The 24,992-nt window shown below is 36.6% G+C and overlaps 2 protein-coding genes across 5 annotated transcripts; one reads left to right on the plus strand and one right to left on the minus strand.

Moving 5' to 3' along the window:
• Window positions 1–84: 84 nt before the first annotated feature.
• Window positions 85–22,458, minus strand: LOC118735303 (gamma-tubulin complex component 4 homolog). Of its 4 annotated transcripts, none has more exons than XR_004992561.1 (2): window positions 22,283–22,458; window positions 85–221 (listed from the first exon to the last, which is right to left on the minus strand). XR_004992561.1 is itself a non-coding variant. In XM_036464979.1 (2 exons), exon 2 carries the CDS (start codon window positions 22,034–22,036, stop codon window positions 20,222–20,224), a length of 1,815 nt encoding a protein of 604 aa, XP_036320872.1. In that variant the 5' UTR covers window positions 22,037–22,224; window positions 22,283–22,417; the 3' UTR covers window positions 20,118–20,221. The 4 variants fall into 4 exon arrangements, 3 of the variants coding, with proteins under 3 accessions (XP_036320872.1, XP_036320871.1, XP_036320870.1); XM_036464979.1 differs by lacking the exon at window positions 85–221 and adding an exon at window positions 20,118–22,224 and having other exon boundaries at window positions 22,283–22,417; XM_036464978.1 differs by lacking the exon at window positions 85–221 and adding an exon at window positions 20,118–22,224 and having other exon boundaries at window positions 22,304–22,409.
• LOC118735304 lies at window positions 17,854–19,141 on the plus strand. Its single transcript, XM_036464980.1, has 2 exons — window positions 17,854–18,138; window positions 18,228–19,141. Exons 1-2 carry the CDS (start codon window positions 17,862–17,864, stop codon window positions 18,647–18,649), a joined length of 699 nt encoding a protein of 232 aa, XP_036320873.1. The 5' UTR covers window positions 17,854–17,861; the 3' UTR covers window positions 18,650–19,141.
• Window positions 22,459–24,992: the final 2,534 nt, after the last annotated feature.

Below are 24,992 nucleotides of genomic sequence, written 5' to 3' on the forward strand. Positions count from 1 at the left end.
CAAAAACACGTACAAAAATAATAAATTGGTTAGCACAAAATTGCTTGCATTTTTTTCTTTATGCTTCGTCTTCATATTCTTTGTTTACTTTTCAAAGAAAATAACACGGCGCCGAAATTACAAACGTCAGCCAGAAAATTACTTTTTTCTTTTGCATCATGTTGTCAGATCTTGTGAAGTTGGATCATGGGTTCATGAGATATAAGTAGGGTTGCCAGATTCTGAAACGGAGAAAGGAGTACATTTATATTTTCGATAGAAAAAAAGCAGTACAAACATAAAAAAGGGAGTAAAATTTTGTTTTTTAATTTTTTGTGCAACTTATTGTTACACAATACCAAAAATTAAATACTTATCGACCCCTTTACGCAAATTATCGTATGTTACATTTTTTACGAAATTCACTTTTTGATGCAAGTTTGTTTTACAACGCATAACGCATCACTTGTTCAAATATTACGATTTAAGACCCAATAACTACCCCAAAAATTTACTGTAAAATTTGTCGTATCTGACAATGAAGTTTTCCGTGTGGGCGAAATTATCAATGTGCTAAGAAATTAGAACGTAGACTTTTCTTCAAAAAAATCTTGCGTTTATTTATATTTCTGAATTATCTCAGCAAATCTGAACTTTGGTATTGCTAGCCAAAGCAGAGAAAAATACAAAAAACACTTTTCTGTTTGGTTTGGTTTTATACCCGAGCGCACTTGTGCACAAGGGTATTATAACTTTGTTCACATAACGGTTGTTTGTCACAGGCAAAACGAATCGAGATGGATATAGACAAATGTATACATAAATGATCAGAATGAAAAGATAAATCGATTAAGGGGTGACTGTCTGACCGTCCGTCCGTCTGTCCGTCCCCCTGTGCACACGATAACTCGAGTAAAAATTTAGATATCTTAACGAAACTCTGTACGTGCACTTCTTTCGGGCGTAGGACGGATGGTATTGAAAATGGGCGAAATCGGACTGTAAACACGCCCACTTCCCATATAACGGTTATTTTCAGAAATACGAAAACTGCGATATTTTTGTAACTACTAAAGATTATTCACTCAAAATTGATATTTACAATAAATTTTAGACGAAAGATAAGAATATTATAAATTTTTGGAAAATGGGCGTAGCCACGCCCACTTATGGTCACATGTGTATATCTTGGTAACCGCTGCATCAATTTCTTCCAAACTTGGCACAGTTATTGGCCTTGGTACATCATACCAAGTGGCCGAAAATTTCGGAGAATAACCACGCCCACATCCCATATAACGGTAATTTAGAGAAATACAAAATCTTCGATAAATCAGTAAATATTAAAGCTAATTTATTCAAAACTGATGCTTGTAACAACTTTTTACCAAGAAACACGTTTATGATAAAATTTTGGAAATTCTTCCTTTCTACCAAACTCGGTGTGGTTACTGTGCTTGCCACATAAAAGTAAAACGTTGAAAATTATTGAAATCGGATTAAAATTGAGGCCGCTTTTCATATAACGGTAAATTTCAGAAATGCTTGAAACTTCAGTATTTCGAAATTTAAGGACGCTAATTTACTTAAAATTGTAGCGGTAGCTTTCGGAAAGGTGAAAATCATATATTTAATACTTGCGCCGGGAATTTAATGTTCGGCTCCGCCCGAACTTAGACTTTCTTACTTGTTGTAACATAATTTTGCGCAAAGGGGTCGATATATGTATAACTACATATGTGAGATCGCTTTCATTAATTAGGTACAAACAAACAAAGATATCTTAGATATATTTTTCAAAGCAACAATAAATGTTAAAAATAAATAACTAAATTCCACAAAAGAACTCCAGACTTTTCCAGAATGTATGGCCATTTTTTAAGCTTTATTATTATTTTATTATTTTTCTGATTTGTATACCCGAGTGCCCTGCACCTACCTGGCTACGACCATGCTTACACCTTTTTACTATCACACTTAACTTAGTTTACTAACACGATCCAGAAAATAAAGGCCGCGCCATTCGCGGACCGCTAACCCTCTCTTCGTCGGTTTGACAGCATCCATCCAATCGCTGACGTCATACAATACTTTTGTTTACATTCACTGTTGCCAACTTGATGCTTTTCGCACCAAATTTAGTATACAGAACGCGAAAACTTTTGAGTTTGGTGCTTGGTACGTTTTTTGTGCTTTTGTTTTTAGTTTGAAGACACCATTCTATCATTCTTGGTTTACTAAGTAGTGTTCGCCACAATTTGAATGGCAGAGTACAGGGCGTAAAATAATAACTGTCGCACAGGTTTTTTTTAAAAATGATATAGATTTTGCGAAAAAAGTATTTTATTATTAACTGTAAAACTTGTAAATACTTTACTTTAATTTTATTAATTAGTTTTAAAATTTTAATCCTTATTTGCATTTTCCACCCTTGGGAGATAAGTGCATGTCTTTTTTAGATGTATTTTTTCTTAGACTATATAAAAAAAAATAATGCTATAAACTGTACCTATAGGGTTGGTCGAATGAATGGCCTCCTAGTTACCAGTTCCGAATAGGCACGTCGAGAAAGAAACCCTACATGGAAAACTATCAATTGATAATCAGCCTCATTGCGTAAGTCGTAAATTAGGCTAAACTGTACGACTCGACAACATTGGCATTGTCTACTGTCGTGCTGAAATAAATAAACGGCAAAAATCGTCGAAAACTATGCAATTCTGCCAAGTTTTTCCGTCTTAATACACTAGTCTAGTCGAAATTTTAGGCAATGACATGAAATTTTCGATACGTTTCGGCTCTCGAAAAACGACTGGGTCTGTCCATAGGGACAGGGGCGTTGGTAGGGTGGGATTCTGAGGGCATACGAAGAGGTGCTGTGAGTCATGGGGCGACTCTCCGCATGCCGGGCATTCGTTTAGAACATCCTCGTTTAATCTCCTCAGGTATGAGTTCAACCTGCTGCAGTAACCCGAGCGCAGTTGGGCTATTGTTACGCTGCCAGACGTACTGATTTTATCAGTACAGTACTTTTTTTCATCTCACACAAGGTCTGTCGATAAGCTGTCGGGTTCAGAGGTTGTTTGATAAACTTCTGGACTTCGTCCGTCAGTTCGTAGAGATGCCTCCTGACGTGCCTGGGTGAAGGCTCTTCTGCAAGGAGTTGATTGTTGGGGTGACCACGTCTGTCGCTCCAAACTAAAAACTGCTTGCAGAGAATTTTGGTATGCTCCTTGTGTGCCCGGAACAGCATTCACATATCGAAAGTCTACATAACTCGAGACTGCCTCTCTGTGAATGCCGTTCAAGGCCTGTCCATAAGCTGTCGGGTCCAGAGGTTGTTTGATAAACCTCTGGACTTCGCCCGTCAGTTCGTAGAGATGCCTCCTGACGTGCCTGGGCGAAGGCTCTTCTGCAGGGAGTTGTCTGTTTGGGTGACCACGTCTGTCGCTCCCAACTAAAAACTGCTTGCAGAGCATTGTGTTATGCTCCTTAACGGGGAGTATGTGGGCCTCGTCGTGCAGGTGGTGTTGCGGCGACAGCAAAAGGCATCCTGTCGCTGTACGAGGTGCCGTGTTTTGGCAAGTCTGTAGCTTCAGCCACTGCGTCCTACTAGTCCCCGGTGACCACACGGGCGCTGCATAGTTCAGAACCGGCCGGCCAATTGCCTTGTACCTTGCCAGCTACGTTTCTTTGTCTTGTAAAGAATCTTTATTGTAGGATCTTGCCGTTGTACAGGAGCAATAACTTTTGTAACACGTTGTTATAATTTGAAGATTAATTTTTTTAATAATCAAAAAGAAATTTTTTGAAAAGATACAAACACGATATTTCATTTTACAATCCAAAAATAAAAGAACAACGAGTATTTTAACAACAAAGTTTCAAGTGCACTACAATTACTCCCCTTCTCCAAAAAGATTCATATTTAACAAATTAAAAGTAACTCGTTTATGTTTGTTGGATGAAACAAATTTTTGGTTCTCCAGAAATGCAGGCTTAATTCGGTTTATCAATACAGTTTGTAATTTGTTGTGATAATTGATTTGAAACCATTTCTGGGTTTTGAGTATTACCTCAAATGGTCCTTCATATGGGTCTTGCAATCCGTTTTTTCTTCTGTCTATTCTTACAAAAACAAATTTGCAACTATTCAAATCCTTCGGAATGTAAATAAGAGAATTCTTATGGTGAGCAATGCTTGAACCTCGAACACGTTTCAAAATTCTGTTTTAATTTTGACAATACCTCAGATGAATCAAAGTTTGCTTCAGATCTGACTGACTGTGATGGAAGTCTTAAATTCTCGCCATATACCAGCTCCTTGAAAGATGATCGCAAACCCAACAATATAATAGGTAGCTCTTCGTACCAGTTATGTGCTTTTCCACTAGCAATAATCGACGCCTTTAATTGCCTATGGAAGCGTTCGACCATTCCATTTGCTTGTGGATGCTATGCAGAGGTTGTTACCTTGTGACTTTCTAGAAGTTTGGTTAATTTAGTAAAAATTTGCGATGTAAATTGTGTACCTTGATCTGTAGTGATTGTCAGCGGTACACCGAAACGAGAAATGAATTCACGAAAGAAAAGATTTGCAACGGTTTTTGCTGAAACATCTCGCATCGGGTACGCCTCAGGCCAACGTGAATACCTATCTATTACAGTTAAAATAAATTTATAATCATGTGATAAAGGAAGACGACCAATAATATCTAAGTGAGTATGTTCAAAACGACCTCTAGGAATAGGTATCTTAACAGTTGGAAATTTTGTATGTTTAAAAACTTTAGATTTCTGACAGCTAACACACTTTTTTTGTCCATTCATTTATAATTTTATTCATCTTTGGCCAGAAGTACCAAGATGTTATCAATCGCCGCGTTGCCTTAATGTACAATGTAGTTTTTCAAAAACAGTTTTCTGTAAAGTTTTCGGAATGTATGGTCGCGTTACACTCTGCGACGTTTCACACCAAATTTTGATATCTAATTGTGGCATATCTATTAATTCTAGTTTATACCTATTGTCTGTGTCTTCTACTAAATTCTTAAGTTCAGGGTCATTTTGTTGTTCTTGGAACAATCGTTTTAAATTTAAATCATCAGTATCTAGCGCTAAAATTTCTGACTCCCTTGATAAAGCATCTGCAACAATATTTCGTTTTCCCTCTATATACCTTATACCACTTGTAAACTGAGATATATACTCTAAATGTCTAGTTTGTCTCAGGCTTCTTTCCACCTTAGAATTCATTGCGTATGTAAGGGGCTTATGATCTGTGAAAACCACAATGCCGAAAGTGTTTGATGATCAGATAAATAGCTAGTAGCTCTCTGTCAAATGTGCTATATTTACATTCTGCTGTACTAAATTTCCTTGAAAAGAAAGCTAATGGTTGTGCGGAGTTATTGAATTCCTGTTGCAAGACTCCCCCAATTGCAACGTTTGAAGCATCTACAGCAAGTGAAAGTCTCGCTATACTGTTGAAATGAGTCAATAGAGTTTTTTGTGCTCAAAAGAGTGACTTAAATCTGACGTCCAATTAATAACCTTATCTTTAGTTTTTGAAGACCTTTTAATCTCAACATGAAAAGGACATAACATTTCAGCAAGTTTTGGTATAAATCGATGATAAAAATTTATCATTCCTACAAACTTCTGCATTTGCTTAACAGTTAATGGCTTTCCAAACTCTAAAATTGATTTGACTTTTTCTGCTGAAGGTTGAATACCTTCGCAAGATATATTGTAATCTAAAAAATGTATTCTTTCAACTCCAAAAACACACTTAGAGGGTTTAATGTTAATGCCGTACTGATGTAGACGTTGAAAAAGCTTCTTTAAATGTCCAAGATGTTCAATTTCATCTCTACTAACAACAAGAATATCATCTAAATAAACAAAAATGAAATCAAAATCATGCAAAACTTCGTTAATAAACCTTTGAAATGTTTGCGCGGAATTACGAAGACCAAAGGGCATCCTTATAAACTCAAACATCCCAAAAGGTGTTGTAATAGCGGTTTTGTGTATATCTTCTTCTGCTACAGGTATCTGATGATATGCTCTAATTAGATCTACTTTCGAAAAAACTTTCATATTTTCAGAAACAACATGTAAATCATGAATATGAGGCAAAGGATAACGGTCCGGTACCGTTATTATATTAAGCCTTCGGTAATCACCGCAAGGACGCCAATAATTCGATTCTATTTTAGGCACCAAATGCAAGGGCGATGCTCCATGTGACTTGGATGGACGACAAATACCTGATTTAACTAAAAAATCGAATTCCTCCTTTGCAATTTTACATTTGATTGGATCAAGCCGTCTAGGCTTACAAAAAGGTAATACACTGTTAGTGATAATATGATGAACGGTTGAATGTTCGACCTTTTTATTATAATCAGGTTCAGAAATTAATGACGGAAATTCTTTGAGAAGCTGAGTATATTTATTATCCATTGAAAATACTTTTGGCAAAGAAACGTCACAGAAATAGGATATTGCGTTAACCGATAAAGACGTCAAAGGATCTATTAAACGTTTATGCTTTATATCTACCAGTAATCCATATTTGTCCAAAAAATCAGGTCCAATAATAGACTTAGATATGTCAGCTATAATAAAGATGAAAGGAAATTACCGTCTTAATCCTTTCTAATAATAATTTCTTCAGATGCAAACATTAAGCATAGCTTTGCCACATTGAAATTTTTTGGGAGGGGAGATTTTCTTTTAAATATTTGGGATTTAATAAAAGAGTAAAATTTACATACCAAAAAAAAACAAGTTCATGTGTTCGATAATCAAATTTTAACGTTTTTCTCAAGCGTTTTAAAGATCCTCTGAATAATATCGATGTGCAGAGATGAACTAATAAGATAAAATCCAGTTTCGGAACATTTATTTATTAAAAAACTTTTTTTTAATTTTATTTTAAACAAAATAAATAAATTGACATAACAAAACTCCTTTTTTCATAGTCCGAAGAAGATGTATTGATAGATAATTCGTCATTAAAGCATAGTGCGAAACATGCTTTGGAGAAGGTTGTATGGGCTCATTGCCTCACAATTAAACGAGTCACAATTCAGAATTCTCCCGAAGTGAAGTATCCAGTGAAGTATTGTGTGGAGCACAAAACCTCTAAAGCAGCGTTTTGGCAATGTAAGCAGGTCAATGGCAAAACGTGGGGTGAGTCACCATAGGGAATCATCTGGATTTATACCTCTATGATCAGACCCATAATTATCTATGCGTCAGTGGTATCGTGGAACAGATTCTCAATCAAGAGCGTGGGAAGTCTGCTTGCTAAACTTCAAAGAACTAATGCCGTGTGCTATCCTAAAGCTTTCTCTACAATAAGTGGCGCTGCTCTTGATGCACTGCTGCACTTACCGTCACTTTGTGTCTTCCTACGAGGGGAAGCTTTAAAGGCCACCTGCAGACTAAAAAGAAACGGACGCTGGTATAACACTGAGTGGGGCAAGGCGGAAATTGCCAGCGGCAGAGATCTGAGCACTTGTGTTTTTTTAATGCCACAGGATAATATGCCACCTTTACCTTTGATGAAGAGATTCTATAATGTTTAGTTCCCTGCGACTGAATGCTGGTTTTATACCAGCACTAAGCCCGGAATCACACATAATCTAATCTTCAATGATGGCTCCAAAACTGACTCTCTTGGACTTTTCTCTGGGGAAGTATGTTTCGGTCTTCCAGACTGAAGTGTTTGCAGTGACAGCCAAACTGCACTTAAGGCATTGGGCAGCCCTCTAACTACTTACTTCCAAACTCTGGGTGCCAGTTCAACCGGCAGTAACTCCTATCGCCCATAACTATAATATCTATCATAGCATGAAGCACCGAAATTAAAGCCTTACCTTTGCAAAGCACATCCAAATCCTTTTCGGTGACTGGCTTTAGAAGAAACTAATTTAATAATATCTGATTTTTGCGGTGGACAGCATGTTTACCGGTCATTTATTTCAAAGAAAAAGTCAGTTGGTTGCTTTTTCAAATATGGCGATGTATGAATTTAAAATTTAGTTATTGCTCAGATCGAAGACAAATTTCCTTCCAGTTTTCTAAATATTTTTTTTTTTTTACACTAAATAAATGATTATTGAGGATTAGGTATGGTAGCACGAAATGTCACAATCTGCTTAATTGTCAGGTAGTTAATATGGCGCCCGAAAAGTGACAATGAAACTACCTTCTTTTTTGTATCATGATTTTAACTAAATTTTCTACTACTTTTTCAAATCCACAGAAATACGTGCATCTTTTCTAAAAGAAAAAACTTCGTAAAGACGTAAAAGATGGTTAACGTTGTTTAAATTAGCGCTTGTTAATGCTATATATAAACTTTTAGGAAGTTTTCTCAGCCATCAATTTTTAAGAAAGGTCGAATCCATGATAAAAACATAACAAGGTAAAACCATTGAGAGGCAGTCTGACGTTTGCCAACAATATAATTTTAAAATCAAAACTCAAACTCACACACACATTCTCATTTTCAATCTCAAACAACAACAATTGTGAACAATTTAATTTTTTTATTTTCAATTTTATATGATTTTAAAATGTTGGGAAACGTCAGAAAAAAATCATGGCCGACGAATTGAGAGAATGAATTTACCTTGTAATGTTTTTATCATGGTCGAATCTATTGTATTTCCAGCAAACTGGTTGAGCGATCTATAATATTCTGAAGGTCTACGGTCTCCCATTTCAGTGTCAGATAATATTTTATCAAGTTTACGCTGTTCACTCAAAGAGTGACGCTCAATTAAAACCCTTTTAAATTTGTTATATACTTCTGTTTGTGGTGGATTTTGAATCACATCCAACACATTAGCTATAACTTCCTGCGGAAGAGCAGTTATAACAAATTCATATTTCGTTGAATCTCTAGTAATTCCTTTAGTCGCAAATTGCATTTATGCATGCACAAACCAAGCGTCTGGACAATTTGTCCAGAATTGCGGTAATTTAATCGAAGTAGCGCAAATCTCATTTAAATTATCATATGGATTTCTAATATTCATTGAAGAAGATGCATCTACATCATCTATATCTATTAGAGTTCTATTATGAGAATCTCCTGCACCTCTTTCACGCAGAGAATGGAACATTTTGGAGAAAGTTTACACGAATAAAAAATAAATAAAATAAAAATATATATATATATATGAATATTGCAAAATTTGGACAAATAATTTAGATAACTTAAGTAGTAATAGATAGTAATAATTATTCATTCAGACTCAAATTCAATTAAAAATTAAGTCTAACAAATAACCAATTACTTAACTTAGTCAATAAGTTGATTGATGATTAGCAATTCAGGAACAATGCAAATTTTCAAATTCTTCATAAGATAACACCATTATTTAATCCGATATATATATATATTTGATTCAATGAACAAATGAAAAGAGTTTCAACAGCGGAAAGAAACGTTGAATCAATGTAGCAGCTTTTGATGCAAGCAACAGGATCTCAACAGCAAACAAAAATTCTCAATTCTACATTTAACGCAACAACACAATTTATTAAATTTAATTCCGCAACAGAAATATTTGCAAACCAACGTATCTGTAATATTCTTATATTTATTTTGTAGCAGCTTCTGCAAATCTCCTGGCAGGATCGCCAATTTTAAAGAATCTTCATTGTAGGATCTTGCCGTTGTACAGGAGCAATAACTTTTGTAACACGTTGTTATAATTTGAAGATTAAATTTTTTAATAATCAAAAAGAAAATTTTTGAAAAGACACAAACACGATATTTCATTTTACAATCCAAAAGTAAAAGAACAACAAGTATTTTAACAACAAAGTTCCAAGTGCACTACAGTCTTTGCCCCAGGTGCTGCCGGCTAGCGACTTGAGGACCTTCTTGCGGCTTTGTACTCTTTTGACAACTGCGGTTGTATGCGCCGAGAAGGAGAGCACACTATCGAAGGTTACTCCGAGTATCTTCGGGTTGCTCACCGTCGGAATTGGTTTGTCATCGACGTGAATTCCCAGTGTAGTCTGACCTCCTTCATCCAGGTGGTAAAAAGTGTGGCTGAAGATTTGGTAGGGGACGTTATGGTCACTGCACGGAGTAAAGAAGCGAGAAAACTCGGCGAGATAACCGTTTACTTTCGAGCACAAGTCATCAATTCCATTCCCAGACGCTATGATCGAACAATCGTCAGCATAAGAGACTATCGAGACTCCCTCTGGTGGTTGAGGGAGCTTTGAAATGTAAAACAATAATGGGGAAAGGACACCGCCCTGTGGAACCCCCTGTTTTATTTTCTTAAGTTTGCTCGATTTGTCTCAAAAGTTACTGGTGAGTGAAGACCACTAAGATGATTCGCCGACCACCGTTTGAGTCCCTGTGTGAGAGATGAGGCCTTTATGTCTTCTAGTAGCGTTGAATGGCTGACAGTATCGAACGCCTTAGACAGGTCCAGCGCTACTAGAATGGTTCTCTCACAGGCCCGGTTTCGGTTAAGGCCACGAGTTACCTGGGTATTTATGGCGTAAAGTGCTGTTGTGCTGTGTACTTTACAGAACCCATGCTGATGCTTCGCTGGGGGCAGGTGGTTCGTAAAATACGGGAGTAGCAAAACCTCTAGTGTATTCTCTACAGGGAAAGGAGGGTAGGGACGATAAGACTCTCATTTGTTGACTGGTTTCCCCGGTTTGAGCAGTGGGACCACTCTCCCCATCTTCCAGATGTCTGGAATTCCGAGAGTGGCCATTGACAGATTGAGGGCGTAGTGCAGTGTAGTCGCTTTCAGTAACATCCGCGAGGCCTTTCCAATCAGCTTTAGAAAAGTTGGTATAGTTCCGGTGATCCGCGGAAGCAAAGTCGGCTGGTTTATCAATCGAGATGATTATGGGCAGATGGTCTGATGCTTAAGTCAGCATAGGTCGCATTGATATGCTGTTTATCAGACCAGCAATGACTATTGTTAGGTCTGGCGAGCTGCAGCAGCTGCCTATAATCTTGGTGGGGGCGTCGTCGTTCATTTTGCAGAATGTCGAATTTCTATCTGCTCAGCCATTTGTGTTCCTCTACGATCGATTAACAGGCTTGTATGCCAAAGAACGTGGTGCGCAATGAAATCACCAACTACCATACACTTTTCACCTCTGCGGAACGCACCTATTTCATGGCAATATCCTGCCGGGCAGCTGGTGACAGGGGGTGAATATACGTTAAATATTTCGAACTCGACTTCGCATTACCGGATAGAAATACCCTGACATTCTAGGATGGTATCCCTGCGGTCGATGTCTGCTTCGATAAGACGATACTACACGGTGTTTTGCGTGATTAACTCTAGGCCACCACCATTATCCCGCTCGCGATCTCGACGGTGCTCGTTGTATCCGGCGCAATTCAACAATGTCCTCGATCTTGCTTTGAAGTCCGTTACAGTTGAACTGTAAAATCTTCGTGTGCCTAGGAAGACTGTGGTGATAGTGGGCGGCATAGCAGTTAGAGATTGCCTTCATAGGCCCTCGTCCACTCTCGAGTGGTGCGCGGTCTTCAGCATGCCCTAAAGTGACACCAGCCAAGGCAAGTGTTGCACTTGACTGATGTCACATTACGGAATATCCTGGACTGACGCACCGCGCAGATTGTATCAGTAGTGTGGTGTGTTGTGTCGGTGGTGTTATCTATTGTGATGCGGGCCACGTATGCGGTGGTCCACTGCCTATGAGTCGTTAGGCCTGAGTAAACTCGGAGATGGCTCCATTGCACGTGTTGCATCTTACGGAGGTGGAGTTGTGGTGTAGTCATCTCTGGCACATGTAGCACGTATATGTTTCTGGTTCAGGGTTTGACTCAATGCCAGCCCTGAGCAGAATCATGCGAAGAAGATGTAACCCTATTAACGTACAACTTTTGAGGGATTTCGCCGACCTAAACGGGATTAGCCGGGTTTTCTCTCGACGGCCCTTGTTCCGAGTCTATTCGATTGCTGAGTGTGACGCCATATTTTGGACAAAAGGGGGAGTATAAACGGCTTAAATGGAGGAAATTAACCTATGGTTACAGAAGATATGTAATAAAGTAACCGACACAGACTTGCGTGCCGCTTGCGCTTTTATCTCAAAGTGTTTACCGCTGGTAGGTCCAAATAAAGGTTACAATTTAAAAACTAATTAATAAAATTTAAGTCAAATCTTTGAAAAACTAACGATAAACTCCTTTTTTCGCAAAATATATAAAGGACCCTCTTATTTTCCAAAAAAAAAAACTGTGCGAAACTTACACCCCTATTCTGCAACACTTTCGTATTCGGATTTTGCTACGAATCATAGAAATGGTATGCTGCAATCCGATTCGTATTTTCGAGCTTTCGAAATTCTTTACAATGCCCAAAAAACGAACGAGTAAGCTTTTTTGCGTAATTTGGTACGAAAACAATTCTGTGTCGGAAGCGAGATAAAAATGTATCAAAAAGATATAAATCGATGTGTGTTTGCAGCAAATCTTAGTGGTGTGCTTTTAAATATGATAAATTTGCCGTTTGCCTATGCGTATATTTTTATCCACTGCTTTATATGAACGAACAAAAAAGAATGTTGCCCCATATCCAGAAGCTTGGGTACGGTTTAGTTATTTCTACAATAATTTTGGGTTGTTGTATTCAAACGCATCACCCGAATCTAAAAACTTTAACATGCACGTGTGGTCAAACGATTAAACTTTCATTTAAAACAAAGTTTCCAAATTTCCGAGCTCTAGTTAATTAAGAAATTCGGTTTGAACCATGCACTTTTTTTGTAAATTTCGTTGTGGGTTCCGCGCAAAGATACAGTGGATGTTATATGCAAAATAAATGTTGTATAGCTTTCACAGTAGAAAAGGGGCTTCCGCCCTCTTCTCCGGCAGCACAGAAAAGAGAATTCTCATTAGTAAGGCTTATAATCCCTAAGCGCGGCCGAAGGCAGAAGCAAGCGCAACCAGGTGGTGGACCTAACAAAATGCATATTTTCAATGGCTTGGAAGAAGTAGTTATTGCGATAATTGGATTGAGAACCAGTTCTTCAGGCATAGGAGGAATTATAGCTGGTGGCTGAACAATTCAACCAGAAGCTGACATAGATCCGTCCATTGTTACTATGCCCGACAGCTCCGCATACCTTTGTGAATCCATGCCATAGCACGCTCTTATTGCAAATGCATCAGAATCCATAATTTTCCCAAAAATATTTAAAATCAACAAATTTTACAATAAACAAGCACATGATAATTAATATGATAATTATCAATTAGCACATGATAACTTAAGTGTTTCTTTAATTCCTTTCCACTTTGTTTTCCTTCATACAGCTGACTTCGAAAACCAACTGATAGCTGGCAATGCTGCCCATTTTTCCGCAAGGATTGCAGCATGTCGATTTTTAGAACTACGAAAATTCGGGTTCTAGAATAAGGGTGTTGCTATTTTACATATAAAAAGCTAATAGATGGAAAAAGGAGTACAAAAGAAGTACGAAACTAAAAAAAGAGTACATTTTCAGATATTATTTTTGGGAGTACAATGGATAACATTGCAATAATAAGGAGCACGTTTGCTCCCAAAAGCAGCGCGTCTGGCAACGCTAGATATAAGTAAGTGACTAAGTGTAACCAACTTTTGTTTTAAGCTGAGTAATGGTAAATTGAAAATATCTCGAAAACGTATCCATAGAGTAAAAAATTAACTCGATTTTTGGAATCAGCGGGCGATTCTACATGGAACATGGATAGGGGCATCCGAGGTACAAAAGCAAAACACAAATTTGTGATCCAGTGAAATTATTTAAAAAGCGGACGTCTCGGTTGCTCAGCAAACCGGTTAATCGTTTCTGCAATTATTTCACATTGATTCTCTAAAACAAATTTTTACGGTGTTTGCTTAAGATGCATAAAAAACCTAAAGGTATATTTTATAAGAAATTAAACTGACAATTTATTAAAACTAGTAGTTTTTAACCCCCAAAATGCGGGTGAATGCAGTAAAAAAAATGCTTACTAATATTAAGAATTGTGTTGTGGGTGTGAAAGGTCGTGTTATAGTTAGCTCCGCGAAGTTTTTTAAATTCTGCGGTTTTATTAGCTTAACGCGATTTCAAATGCAAATAGCGATTCATATATATAATCGGAAAGTGAATTTTGCTAAATAGCAAAATGATAGTGACACTAGTTTAAGCAAATCAAATTAAATTAAAGTATACTTTGGGACTAGGAAGAAAACGGTGAAAGTGAAGAGAATAGTGATAGGCGAATGGGCGCGCAGCAGCGGCTTCGTGCTTTACCTCTAGTAAACACAACACATACATACAAACACAAATAACGAATTATGAACCATAATAGACGCAGGTGTCGATAACACCGTGCGACAAGGCTTGGGACGTCGGCAAATAATTAAAAAACACTCAAAAGTGCAGTGAAGTGTCAGCCAAGAAAATGGGTGACTGCCATAAGTGCAAAGGCTTAATACGCGGTGAGAGTGGAATCCGCTGTGAAGGTATATGCGGCAAAGTGTTCCACTGGGCAAAGAAATGCTCTGATCTCGATGAGTTCAGCAAAAAAGTCCTTGCGGACAATGCCTATGTGCGCTTTATGTGCGATGGTTGTCTCACATATATGCATAATATTGATGAGGTGTTGCGAAATATGAATATCTCTATAGAGAATAATAGTAAAAACATAAAAGAGTGTAAAGACGACTTCCAAGAGTCGCGCAAAAAATGCAGGTTAAAGAGCTAAAGCTCCTCTTATAAGCTATAGAGAGGAAATTCGGTGAGCGTATAGATGCAATGCAGAGTTCAAAAAACATGCGAAACTAGCATAGCTGAGGCCAATAAGATGAAAGCTGTAGCTGAAGATGTGAAAAAGCACAGCCAAGATCTATGCGAGGCTATGGTACGAAATGAGAGTGAAAGTAGAAAAATATGTGAAGAAATAAAAAAGTCAGTAAGTGAAGAGCTGAAATCAAGTCATCACAGCAAGGCCTCATATGCTGAGCGTTTAAAAAGCAGATTATTGAACAACAAAGAACCGAAAATAAATAAAGAGAAACCCCTGATCATAAAACCGAAAGAGAAGCAAGACGCGATGAAAACAAAAGAGGACCTGAATAAGAACGTTGATCCATCGGATCTAAAAATAAGCAATGTGCAGGGTAGGAAAAGTGGTACAATCATTATTCAAAGCGAAAACGAATCTGAGCGCGATAAAATAAAGACCGCAATTGCAAAAAAAATTAGTGACCGCTATGAAATTAGAGTGCCGAATACGGCTAAACCCAAGTTTATGGCGTTTGGAGTAAGCTTTAAATATGAAAGCGAGCAGCTTGTAGAAATGATAAAAAAAAACAAATGACTGTTTGAAAAGTGCTGACTTTAAAATTATTAAACACATTGAAGTCAAGAAAGATAGGTCTAAATACTATAATGTGCTCATTGAAACGGACGTTGATACCTTCTCGGCAGTGCTCAAAAGCAAAAAAATAAATATTGGGTGGGAGAAATGTAGAGTCCAAGATGGTATGGGTGTGTCAGTCTGCTACAAATGTAAGGGCTTCAATCATATAGCTACGAAGTGCAAGGATGAAGAGGTCTGCCTGAAGTGCTTGGGTATTCATAAAACAATGGAGTGCACAAAGGAGCAAATAAACAAGTGTATCAATTGCATTCGTGCAAACAAAAAATTTAATCTAGGGCTCGACGTGAACCACTTGACAACTAACCGACAGTGTCGTGTATACATGAAGAAACTAGAGCATAAGAGAAATAGAGCCAGCTATTAACAATTACAGTCAGTTAATAGGAAACGTGGCATGGAGTTGACTGTTCAGCCAGTACATGAAAAGCATAACAGTTACTTGAAATGCGTTTATCTTAACATAAGTAGTATAGTAGCTAATAAAATAGAACTTGAAAGGCTAATTGAAATTGTTGATCCGGATATAGTTCTATGTTCCGAAACTTGTACAACAGAGGAAATATATGACTATGAAATACAGTTTCCAACATATCAAGTTGTAAGATGTGACTCGTACAGTAGACATACAGGAGGGGTAATTATAATATTGCGTAACGCACTAGATTTTAAAATAATACTAAACAAATCTATCGATAAAAATGTTTGGTGTGTAGTTATCCAACTGAAAAATCTCGAAACCAAATGGAAAATCGGGGTGGTCTATCACTCACCTAGTTCAAGTGATGCTGATTTTCTAGAATATATGGAGACCATTTTGTCGGTAAATACCATTATTATCGGAGATTTTAATATAAACCTGAATATAATGTCGACATATAGTAAGAAACTGAACGAGATATTCGCCCATCAGGCAATGAAACAGTTAATTAACTTTAATACTAGGGTTACTGAATATTCCGAAACACTGATCGACTTATTGTACTCGAACGCAAAGGAAGTGTCATGTGAAAAAGCGGAGGAACATAGAATATCGGATCATGAAAATATAATGTTCAAATGCGATATAAAAAACAAAGCCCTATCAGTAAACTGTCTGAAATAACTTCGTGGGATGGGTACAGCCCAGACAACCTTATAAATCGTTTGCGACAATGCACCTTCGCTGACCTGAATAGTCTCAGTCCTGATGGTATACTCGAACATATTAATAACTGTTTGATTTCGAGTATGAAAAAACTAACTTCTCGTGTACAAAAGCGGTTCAAAATCCGAAATAAATGGTATGACAGACAATTGACTGAAACTAATAAAGAAAAATTTAGGTTACACCAAAGGGCAGTGATCACTGGTGATTGGGTAGAATACAATGAAATAAAGAAAGCGTATAAAAAAAATGATTAGAATTAAAAAAATACAATATATGGAACACAAGGTGGAAATTAATAGAGGTGACAGTCGTTTAAGAAGTTTGAAGAATATTGTCAATAATGCGGATCACAAAGAAAACATCAAAGAGGTTCGAATCAACGGTAAAATATATAGCAATAGAACTGAAATCGCCGACAAGTTAAACAATTTCTTTGTTGATAGTATCATCGATATTAATAGGAATATAAAAAACATTAATTATGATCCGATTCAACAGGAAAATAATCGAGGGACCTTTAAATTTTGTGAGATTAGTACAGATGATATTAACCATATAGTAAAGAAGTTCAAGATAAAAATTGGTGGAAATAATTTATTATCCGAGGATGTAATCAAAGACTCCGTTGAATACATGGGTCACTTTTACGCCCTATTAGTAAATAAGAGCCTTCAGTTGGGAATAGTTCCGACAGAATGGAAAACTTCGACCATTGTCCCTATAAAAAAGGTCAAAAACACCATAAAATCGGAGGAGCTCAGGCCAATAAACACCCTTCCCAACTTAAAAAAAAACAGGAAACGGTTGTAAAAAATCAACTATTAAACTATATTGAGTCAAATAAAATACTCATTAAGGAGCAGTCAGGTTTTAGGGCTAATCACTCATGCGAAACAGCTCTAAACTCGATCTTATCACAATGGAAGGAGGACCTGAACTCTAAGAAAACTATCTTGGCGGTGTTTGTGGATCTTAAGAGAGCCTTCGAGACAATCGACAGGGAAATATTGCTAAAAAAAACTCGAATATATTGGTATAGATAACATCGAACTTACATGGTTCCGTAGTTTTCTTTCTGATAGGAAGCAACAAACGGTGATTGGCACAGCTCTATCCACAAAGGTAGCAGTAGATATTGGTCTACCACAAGGGTCGGTGTTAGCTCCAATACTCTTTAATATTTATATCAACGACATAAACTCAGCATTGAAGTATTGTAAGGTAAAATTGTTCGCCGACGATACCCTCTTAACCCTCAGTGACTTTAATCTACCCAATGCAATGATTAAAATGCAAGAAGACCTTCATTGTTTGTATAAATGGTTGTGCGTAAACAGACTGCAATTAAATGTGAACAAGACAAAGTTTATGGTCATATATAGAGCAGCTAACGTTAGCTCCGATAATTACAGTTTAAAAATTAAAGATGAAGTAATTGAGAAAGTGAGAATCATTAAATATTTAGGTATATATATCGATGATAAGTTAAAATTTGAGGAACATATTGACTACACAGTAGCAAAAATTGGTAAAAAAATTGGTCTCATGAAAAGATCATGTAAGTACTTAGGAAGGAGGTATAAGACTTTGGTCTACAGATCTATAGTTGAACACATTTCATATACTGTCCAACTATCGTTTTTATAGCAAGCGACACACAAATAGATAAGCTTCAAAAAATGCAAAATAGGGCTATGCGATTTATCTTGAACAAGCGGTACGACACACCCATACAGGAAATGATCGCTAGTCCTTTCCATCCGTACTGGCTGGATGACTCTGGATTTAGTCCATTCAGATCACCCATAATGTATGAAATAAGAAGGTCGGCATGGAAACTAGTCCTTTCCGTCCGATCAAATGGCGCGACTCTGGATTTCGTCCATTCAGATCGCCTGCCGGTAGAGAAGTTTATAAGAAGCGGCTTGGAAACTATTCCTTTCCAACCGCTCAGTTGTGGCGGCTCTGGAAATTACACTCTTAGACCGCATATCGTACGTGATATATTTACGGTACTGCTTGGAATCCCGTCCATTCCAACAGCATCGAGAATATGCTATCTTAGTTAAATATACATACTATTATATAGCTTAGAAGGAAAAATGTAACAGGTTAACGTATTTTAAGCAGTAAATTTAACTTTACTTTTATTGTATATTGCAATACATAATTCAAATGTATATACGTGAATGTATATAGGTCAAATGACTGTAATAAATAAATAAATAAATAAATTTAAATTTTAGTATATAAAAAAGTGATATTCGTGAATATACATACTTCAGAATTTAGCTCAAGATTTATTTAACCCTAGAAAGATAGCCATATTACAACTTACGTAAAAGATAGGGCCTGTTCGAGGCACGTAATAAAAGCGGCATTACTGCCGTACTGATGAAAAATGGCAACATTGTTGCAACTGCCCTACTGATAATACATTGCTAGAAATTCACACAGAACGCGATACTTTAATAATTCGCGCAACACTGCGGTTGTAATTGCAACTCGAACAAGCCAATAACCATACGCTACAGAAGGGCACGATTTTCTAGAGCGTATATTTTACGCTAAAGTTGAATATTTATGTAAATAATATAGTCATTTTTAAAAATAAAATGCATTCTTATTATAAATTTGTGCACCATAAGTACTTTTAAACACAAATCACTAGAGCCTTGATTACAAATTTTCAAAAATATCCAGTTGTGACAATGGCGTTGTACTTGGGTTTGTTTTGAAACCAATTAGGTAATTGATTAAATGATCCATTAAAACTCCAAAACGCTCATCGAGTTTATCTATGTGATCCTTATTTCTGGCCGCAGACAGCTCTTGTCTCAAAATCATACAAAGGTTATCGAACAAGTTAAAAACATCGATGAGTATGTTATAAATTGGATTGTTCGATTGCGAGATAATAAATGGATTTATATTTAATTTCATAGTATCTTCGTTCGTCAATAAAAAGAAAAGCGAAAGTACTATATTCGCCAAAAAAAATGCTATCCGCCTTCTGAATCTCCTCAAAGTCGGCTTTGTTAAGTATTGTATTTAAAAGAATGCTGAATTGACTCTCCAGTACATCGACTCGTATGTAATATTGCAAGTTGTCGATAAAAAAACATTGATTGATTTAACATATTTGTTAAGTGCAGTCGTTTAATTTCATTAAAGTTCTTAACTTTAAAACTATTTTTCCAAGGCGACTTAATATAAGGTGATAGCAGGAGTACAAAAACCAAAATTTACATGTATTTTGTTTTTGCTTTGGCGGCAAAAACTGTCAAAATCTGTAAGAGTGTGTGTAGAAATTCAAACAAAATTTTTCAATTTGATATCAGAAGCCGTGCGGCGAAACACAAACACAAAATCAGCTGAGCTAGTAACACCACCTTATATTAATTCGCCTTGTATTTTTCTTTTTAACTTAACTTTGGAATCCAAAATTTGCTACAACTCTTAAAAGATTTATTGACAAAAAAACCTCCATTTTTTCCAATTCGTGATCGAGAAATTTCAAAAAAATACCACTTAAGACTTTTTCGGACATATATATAATTCAAACAAGTTTTAAAAAACTATAATACATATTTGTAAAACTAAATGAAATTCAAGAGATATTTAGCAGAAGCTCTGCATTTTTATGCAAATGTTTGGTTTTTCTTTGTGCTAAACCAGTGGTTGAAATCCAAACGCAGTAGCAGTTGTGACAATGGCGTTGTAGTTGGGTTTGTTTTGAAAGCAATTAGGTAATTGATTAATTGATCCATTAAAACTCCAAAACGCTCATCGAGTTTATCTATGTGATCCTTGTTTTTCGCCGCAGACAGCTCTTGTCTTAAAATCATACAAAGGTTATCGCACAAGTTAAAAACATCGATAAGTATGTTATAAATTGGATTATTCGACTGTGAGATTATAAATTGATTTATATTTAATTTCATAGTATCTTCGTTCGTCAATAAAAAGCAAAGCGAAAGTATATTCGCCAAAAAAATGCTATGCGCCTTCTGAATCTCCTCAAAGTCGGCTTTGTTAAGTATTGTATTTAAAAGAATGCTGAATTGACTCTCCAGTACATCGACTTGTATGTAATATTGCAAGTTGTCGATAAAAAACATTAATTGGTTTAACAGATTTGTTAAGTGTATATTGTGAGTTGTGTTCCTCTTTGAGCGACGCACATTATTGCTCCATAACATATGAAGTTCAAACTGAATTTTCTTAATCAAGAGTAGAAAGCGAAATAGTACGTTGTAATTCTCGATGACCTTTGGCGAAAACAACAAATGTAATGGCCAATTAATTTTGTAATTAAGCTGCATGTACTGCAAGTAATTGTGTTCCAACTCCTTGGAGCTACCCCCTTGCATCAGCGGTTTTGCGATACTCAAAGAGAACCGCTCCAAATCCTCAGAAACACCGACACCGTGCGCTGCTGATTCAAATGCTTTTACAAAGTCATGCACTTTATTTTCATTATATTTATCTTTGCCAATTATGTATGTGAGGCGTAAGAACTCCAAGAATAGCTCACCACGTCCTAGGAGGAAGAAATCCTTCATTAGCTTCAACTGTTGCACCAAATCAGCCTGATTGATAGCAATTTCAGATAATCGCGTAGTCACATATGTTTTAATTTCATTAACAATACTTTCATAGTGTTGAACATTCAATTCTTCATCATTTTGTAGCATTTGTATCTTGCCAAAGTAGATATGCTCCTTTTCATTGCTCAGAGAACTGCCATCTTCCAAATCAGTGTGTTCGGTTTTATTCCAGTTTTGTGTGAGATTCTTGTGTTTATTGGCGTCTGCTTTAAATATGAGTATAGTCTGTCCAATAAATAGTACCTTTTCAGCCCAACCCGTTGGCAAATAGTGAGGCAGTAGCTCGTAGCATATTTCATAGCGCCAAATATCCGCATAGGTACTGGCCACTTTTGAAAGCGTAGTTATGGTGCTGGCATGTTTTCCACTTTCCGTGCTGGCACATTTGCTGGTTTCACTTTCTGCTGCACTATTGCTATGGCCTTCTGAGCATTGTATGAAAAATTCGCCGTAGGTATCAATTATCTTCGCATACAGTATCCAATGAGTAAGTTGTTTGAAGAATACTACATTTACTGCGAGTTGAAGGGTTTTAATAGCTGCCCTTATTTTCTGATCACCATGTTCAGCGTTTTGATGCAAGAACTGCATTATTTCACAGCCATGTAGTTTCTGGGTGCGTATTACCCTTATAAGTTTGCGCAAATAAAGCGCTAATGGTTCATAATTTTTCAAATTGCGATAAATGTAAAGGAGTGAGAAATTTGTTGGATTTTGTATGTAGCTTTTTTCAAGGGCGGTAATTTCTGCAAAATAATCCTTTAAAACTGTATCGATGCCATTTGCGAATGCTTTTAAGTAAAGCCCCTTTTGTAGAGGCTCATCTGTATCGAATATTAATACCATACGATTGCAAATATTATTGCTCCCACATACTTTAGCAAATTTTTCTATATCCCGCAATAGATTTATGATGGTTACAATATCCTGCAGCACATGTTTCTCACAAGGATGAAGGAAAGCAGTAACATCTGGTTCTGTAAAATCTTCCAACGACAAGCGTTTCGATTGCAAGTTGAGACAGGACAACAGCACTTCATGAATCATTTTAGAGATGCCAAGAAAATGATGAAGATAAAATCTAGAACTTACATTATTTTACTTGATTCGTACTTTGTAACCTTTTCGTGTTTTTTTAATATTCTATTATTTTAATAGTCCTTCAATGCAAGAATTGTCCAGCTGATGCGCAAAACGTCAAATAGTATTTACATTAGTGATGTGAATAGTATGGAGTATCGAATCAAGAATGATAGGCGCATATTCATAGTCATATTTAGTACTCAACTAAAGGTGAAATTAGTCAACGACGTGGCGTAAGCGTACGTAGCAACATATCAAATTTACTGTTGATAGAGAGAGATAGAAGCAACGGCAACGTCAGCGTCTTGCGGTGGTGAGTTTTCTTTAACACGCAAATCTCATAAGGTAGATCGTGTCAGCGTCAACGTACGTTTACGCTACGTCGTTGACTAATTTCGCCTTAAGTCGAAACTATTCTAAGTCACAACTAGTGTTGCCAAACATGCCTTTTCCTACCAAAACTGGTAGGTAGGTTGGTAGGCTTGATTGGCTTTTGGTAGGTTTCGGGACAATGAGTAATAGTAATTTGCGAAAAATAGAAAATATGTACGTACCCAAATATTTTAGCAAACTTTTTTAAACAAATATTTCACCGGTGCGTTCGTATAATGGCGGCCACAAACATGTAAATATACCAGATTCCTAAGTACAAACGTATACCTTATTATTGCCAATATGCAATACGGACATTCATATATCGTGACCTAAGCATGAAAAGAAGTCCATTTTAGAAATTGTTCAGGAGAGAAGAAAAATCTATGTAGTTTCGTATTACCTGCCATTCTGCATCAAAAACTAAACTTTGAAAAAAAAAATGGACTTGGCACCTTTTCACCTTTAGGTAGCGATATAATTTATGGCGTACTTGGACCAAGATTCGAGAAAAGTTGGCGAATGGGCTCGTACTCAACCATATTTCAGGCGGAAGTCTTCCCAGTCGAAGTCTGTCTTCGCGAATGTCATCTTAGAAGGCAAATGAGGCCAGAATAAATATTATGTATATATTTTAAAACGGCATCAAGACTTGTAAACTCTTGAACCACCTGCGAGACAACAATAGCGTCACACATGAAGGATTTGAAGGCGCCAAAAGGGCTGACTGTCTCGCAATTCGTGAAGCCCAAACGCCTTTGCATAGTCCCTAGCCTTTCTGTGGTACATCTAAAGGATACACTGCAGACCTACTAAGGAGCTAGCTGGGAATAATCTCAAATTGCTGCCTACTGGCGGAAGTCAAAGGGAATAAGACAATCAAAGATATGTATAACTCTTTGCAGCAGGAACTCCAAAAGACACATTGAACTTAGAACTTTTGCTGACAGCACACTGAAAGTTAACGTACGGTTTTAATTAAATGAGTCCTTCTGTAGAGACGGACTGTAGGGTTTGTCGGCTGGTGAAAGAAACCCCAGAGTATATTCTATGTGCCTGTCCACGAAGCATGAATTGTAGATTGATACACCTTGGAGAACGATTGTCTTCTCCATCTAAAATTTGGAACATGGCCTCATCCAAAGTGCTGAGCTTTTTAAATAGCTAAGGTTGGAGTGATTACAATTCTGATTTAGCACAATATATCTTCTTAGGTCGCAGCGCGGGTATCTTCGACGTAATAATAATAATATCGTCACTAGACACAATAAAGAGCTAAGAAAATTTCTTAGGGGAGTTCTGGGGAATACTGTTGCACTCGAAAATATAGTTGACCGCGGACATAAGTTTATGGGTCTTTCTTCGCTGTCAAAGAGGTTAACGCGGCTTAATTTGCCGCCATCTATGTTAAGAGTCTTTCTTCGCCGAACTTTTTTTACGCCTCTTTTTTTGCTATCAACTTTTGAGCTCGCGTCTTTATTCGTATATAGTGACGATATGTATGTATGTGTAAAGAGACATATGTACATATGGATAAGTCAGTACAGTAAAATAAATCGGTATACGCAGTTAATTTGTTTTTATTAATCTAGTTGTGTTTTAGTTTTACTAGTTTATGTTTACTATGTTTTTAAAAAATTTGACATTGAAAACAAATATTAAAACTCAAAAATGTTTGGTAGGTTTTGGTTGGTTATGGTAGGAAATTTTGGTAGGAACAAAAATTTGTCTGTGGCAACGCTGGTCACAACTAAAGTTATTCATAGTCGCCTAAGTTTCGACTCTTCTGGCTAAGTACCAACTTAAAATTTAGTTTCGGCTGCAGCTGCAACTAAGTCGTAACTAGGAAGAAGTATTTTATCAAATTAAGGGAACACAGACGAAATATGTAAAAATTAAGTTGGTAGAGGGTGATTTTGATAATATTGAATAATCTCCAATTAAAATTTACAAAGATCGATCCATTTTTATCGGAAGATGAAATTAAATGCGTATTACAAGTCGAATAAAGCTAAATCACAATTTTATAATTGGAATAAATTAGATAAATTCTCAAATAATAAGTCAGTTTCACGCTAGTTCTTTTAAAGTAAATTTGTGCATAACATTTAGATATCTACTATTTGTGTGTTTCACAGCATGCTTTCGATAAACATCGACTTCACATCACTGCGGTTGTTCTGGCTATTCCACACAATTAACAAGGAAATGATACCTTATTCTTTTGAATAATCATGCAATGAAAATAAAAATTACATAAACGGATGATCAAACTTGACATTATTTAATAAAAATGTAATTTTTCCAAAATATCGTTAAGAAAAATCTATACATTTTCACACTCGTT

Source organism: Rhagoletis pomonella, unplaced genomic scaffold (genome assembly GCF_013731165.1).
Source record: "Rhagoletis pomonella isolate Grant_MI unplaced genomic scaffold, Rhpom_1.0 Rhpom_scaffold_00003, whole genome shotgun sequence".
Taxonomy (NCBI): domain Eukaryota; kingdom Metazoa; phylum Arthropoda; class Insecta; order Diptera; family Tephritidae; genus Rhagoletis; species Rhagoletis pomonella.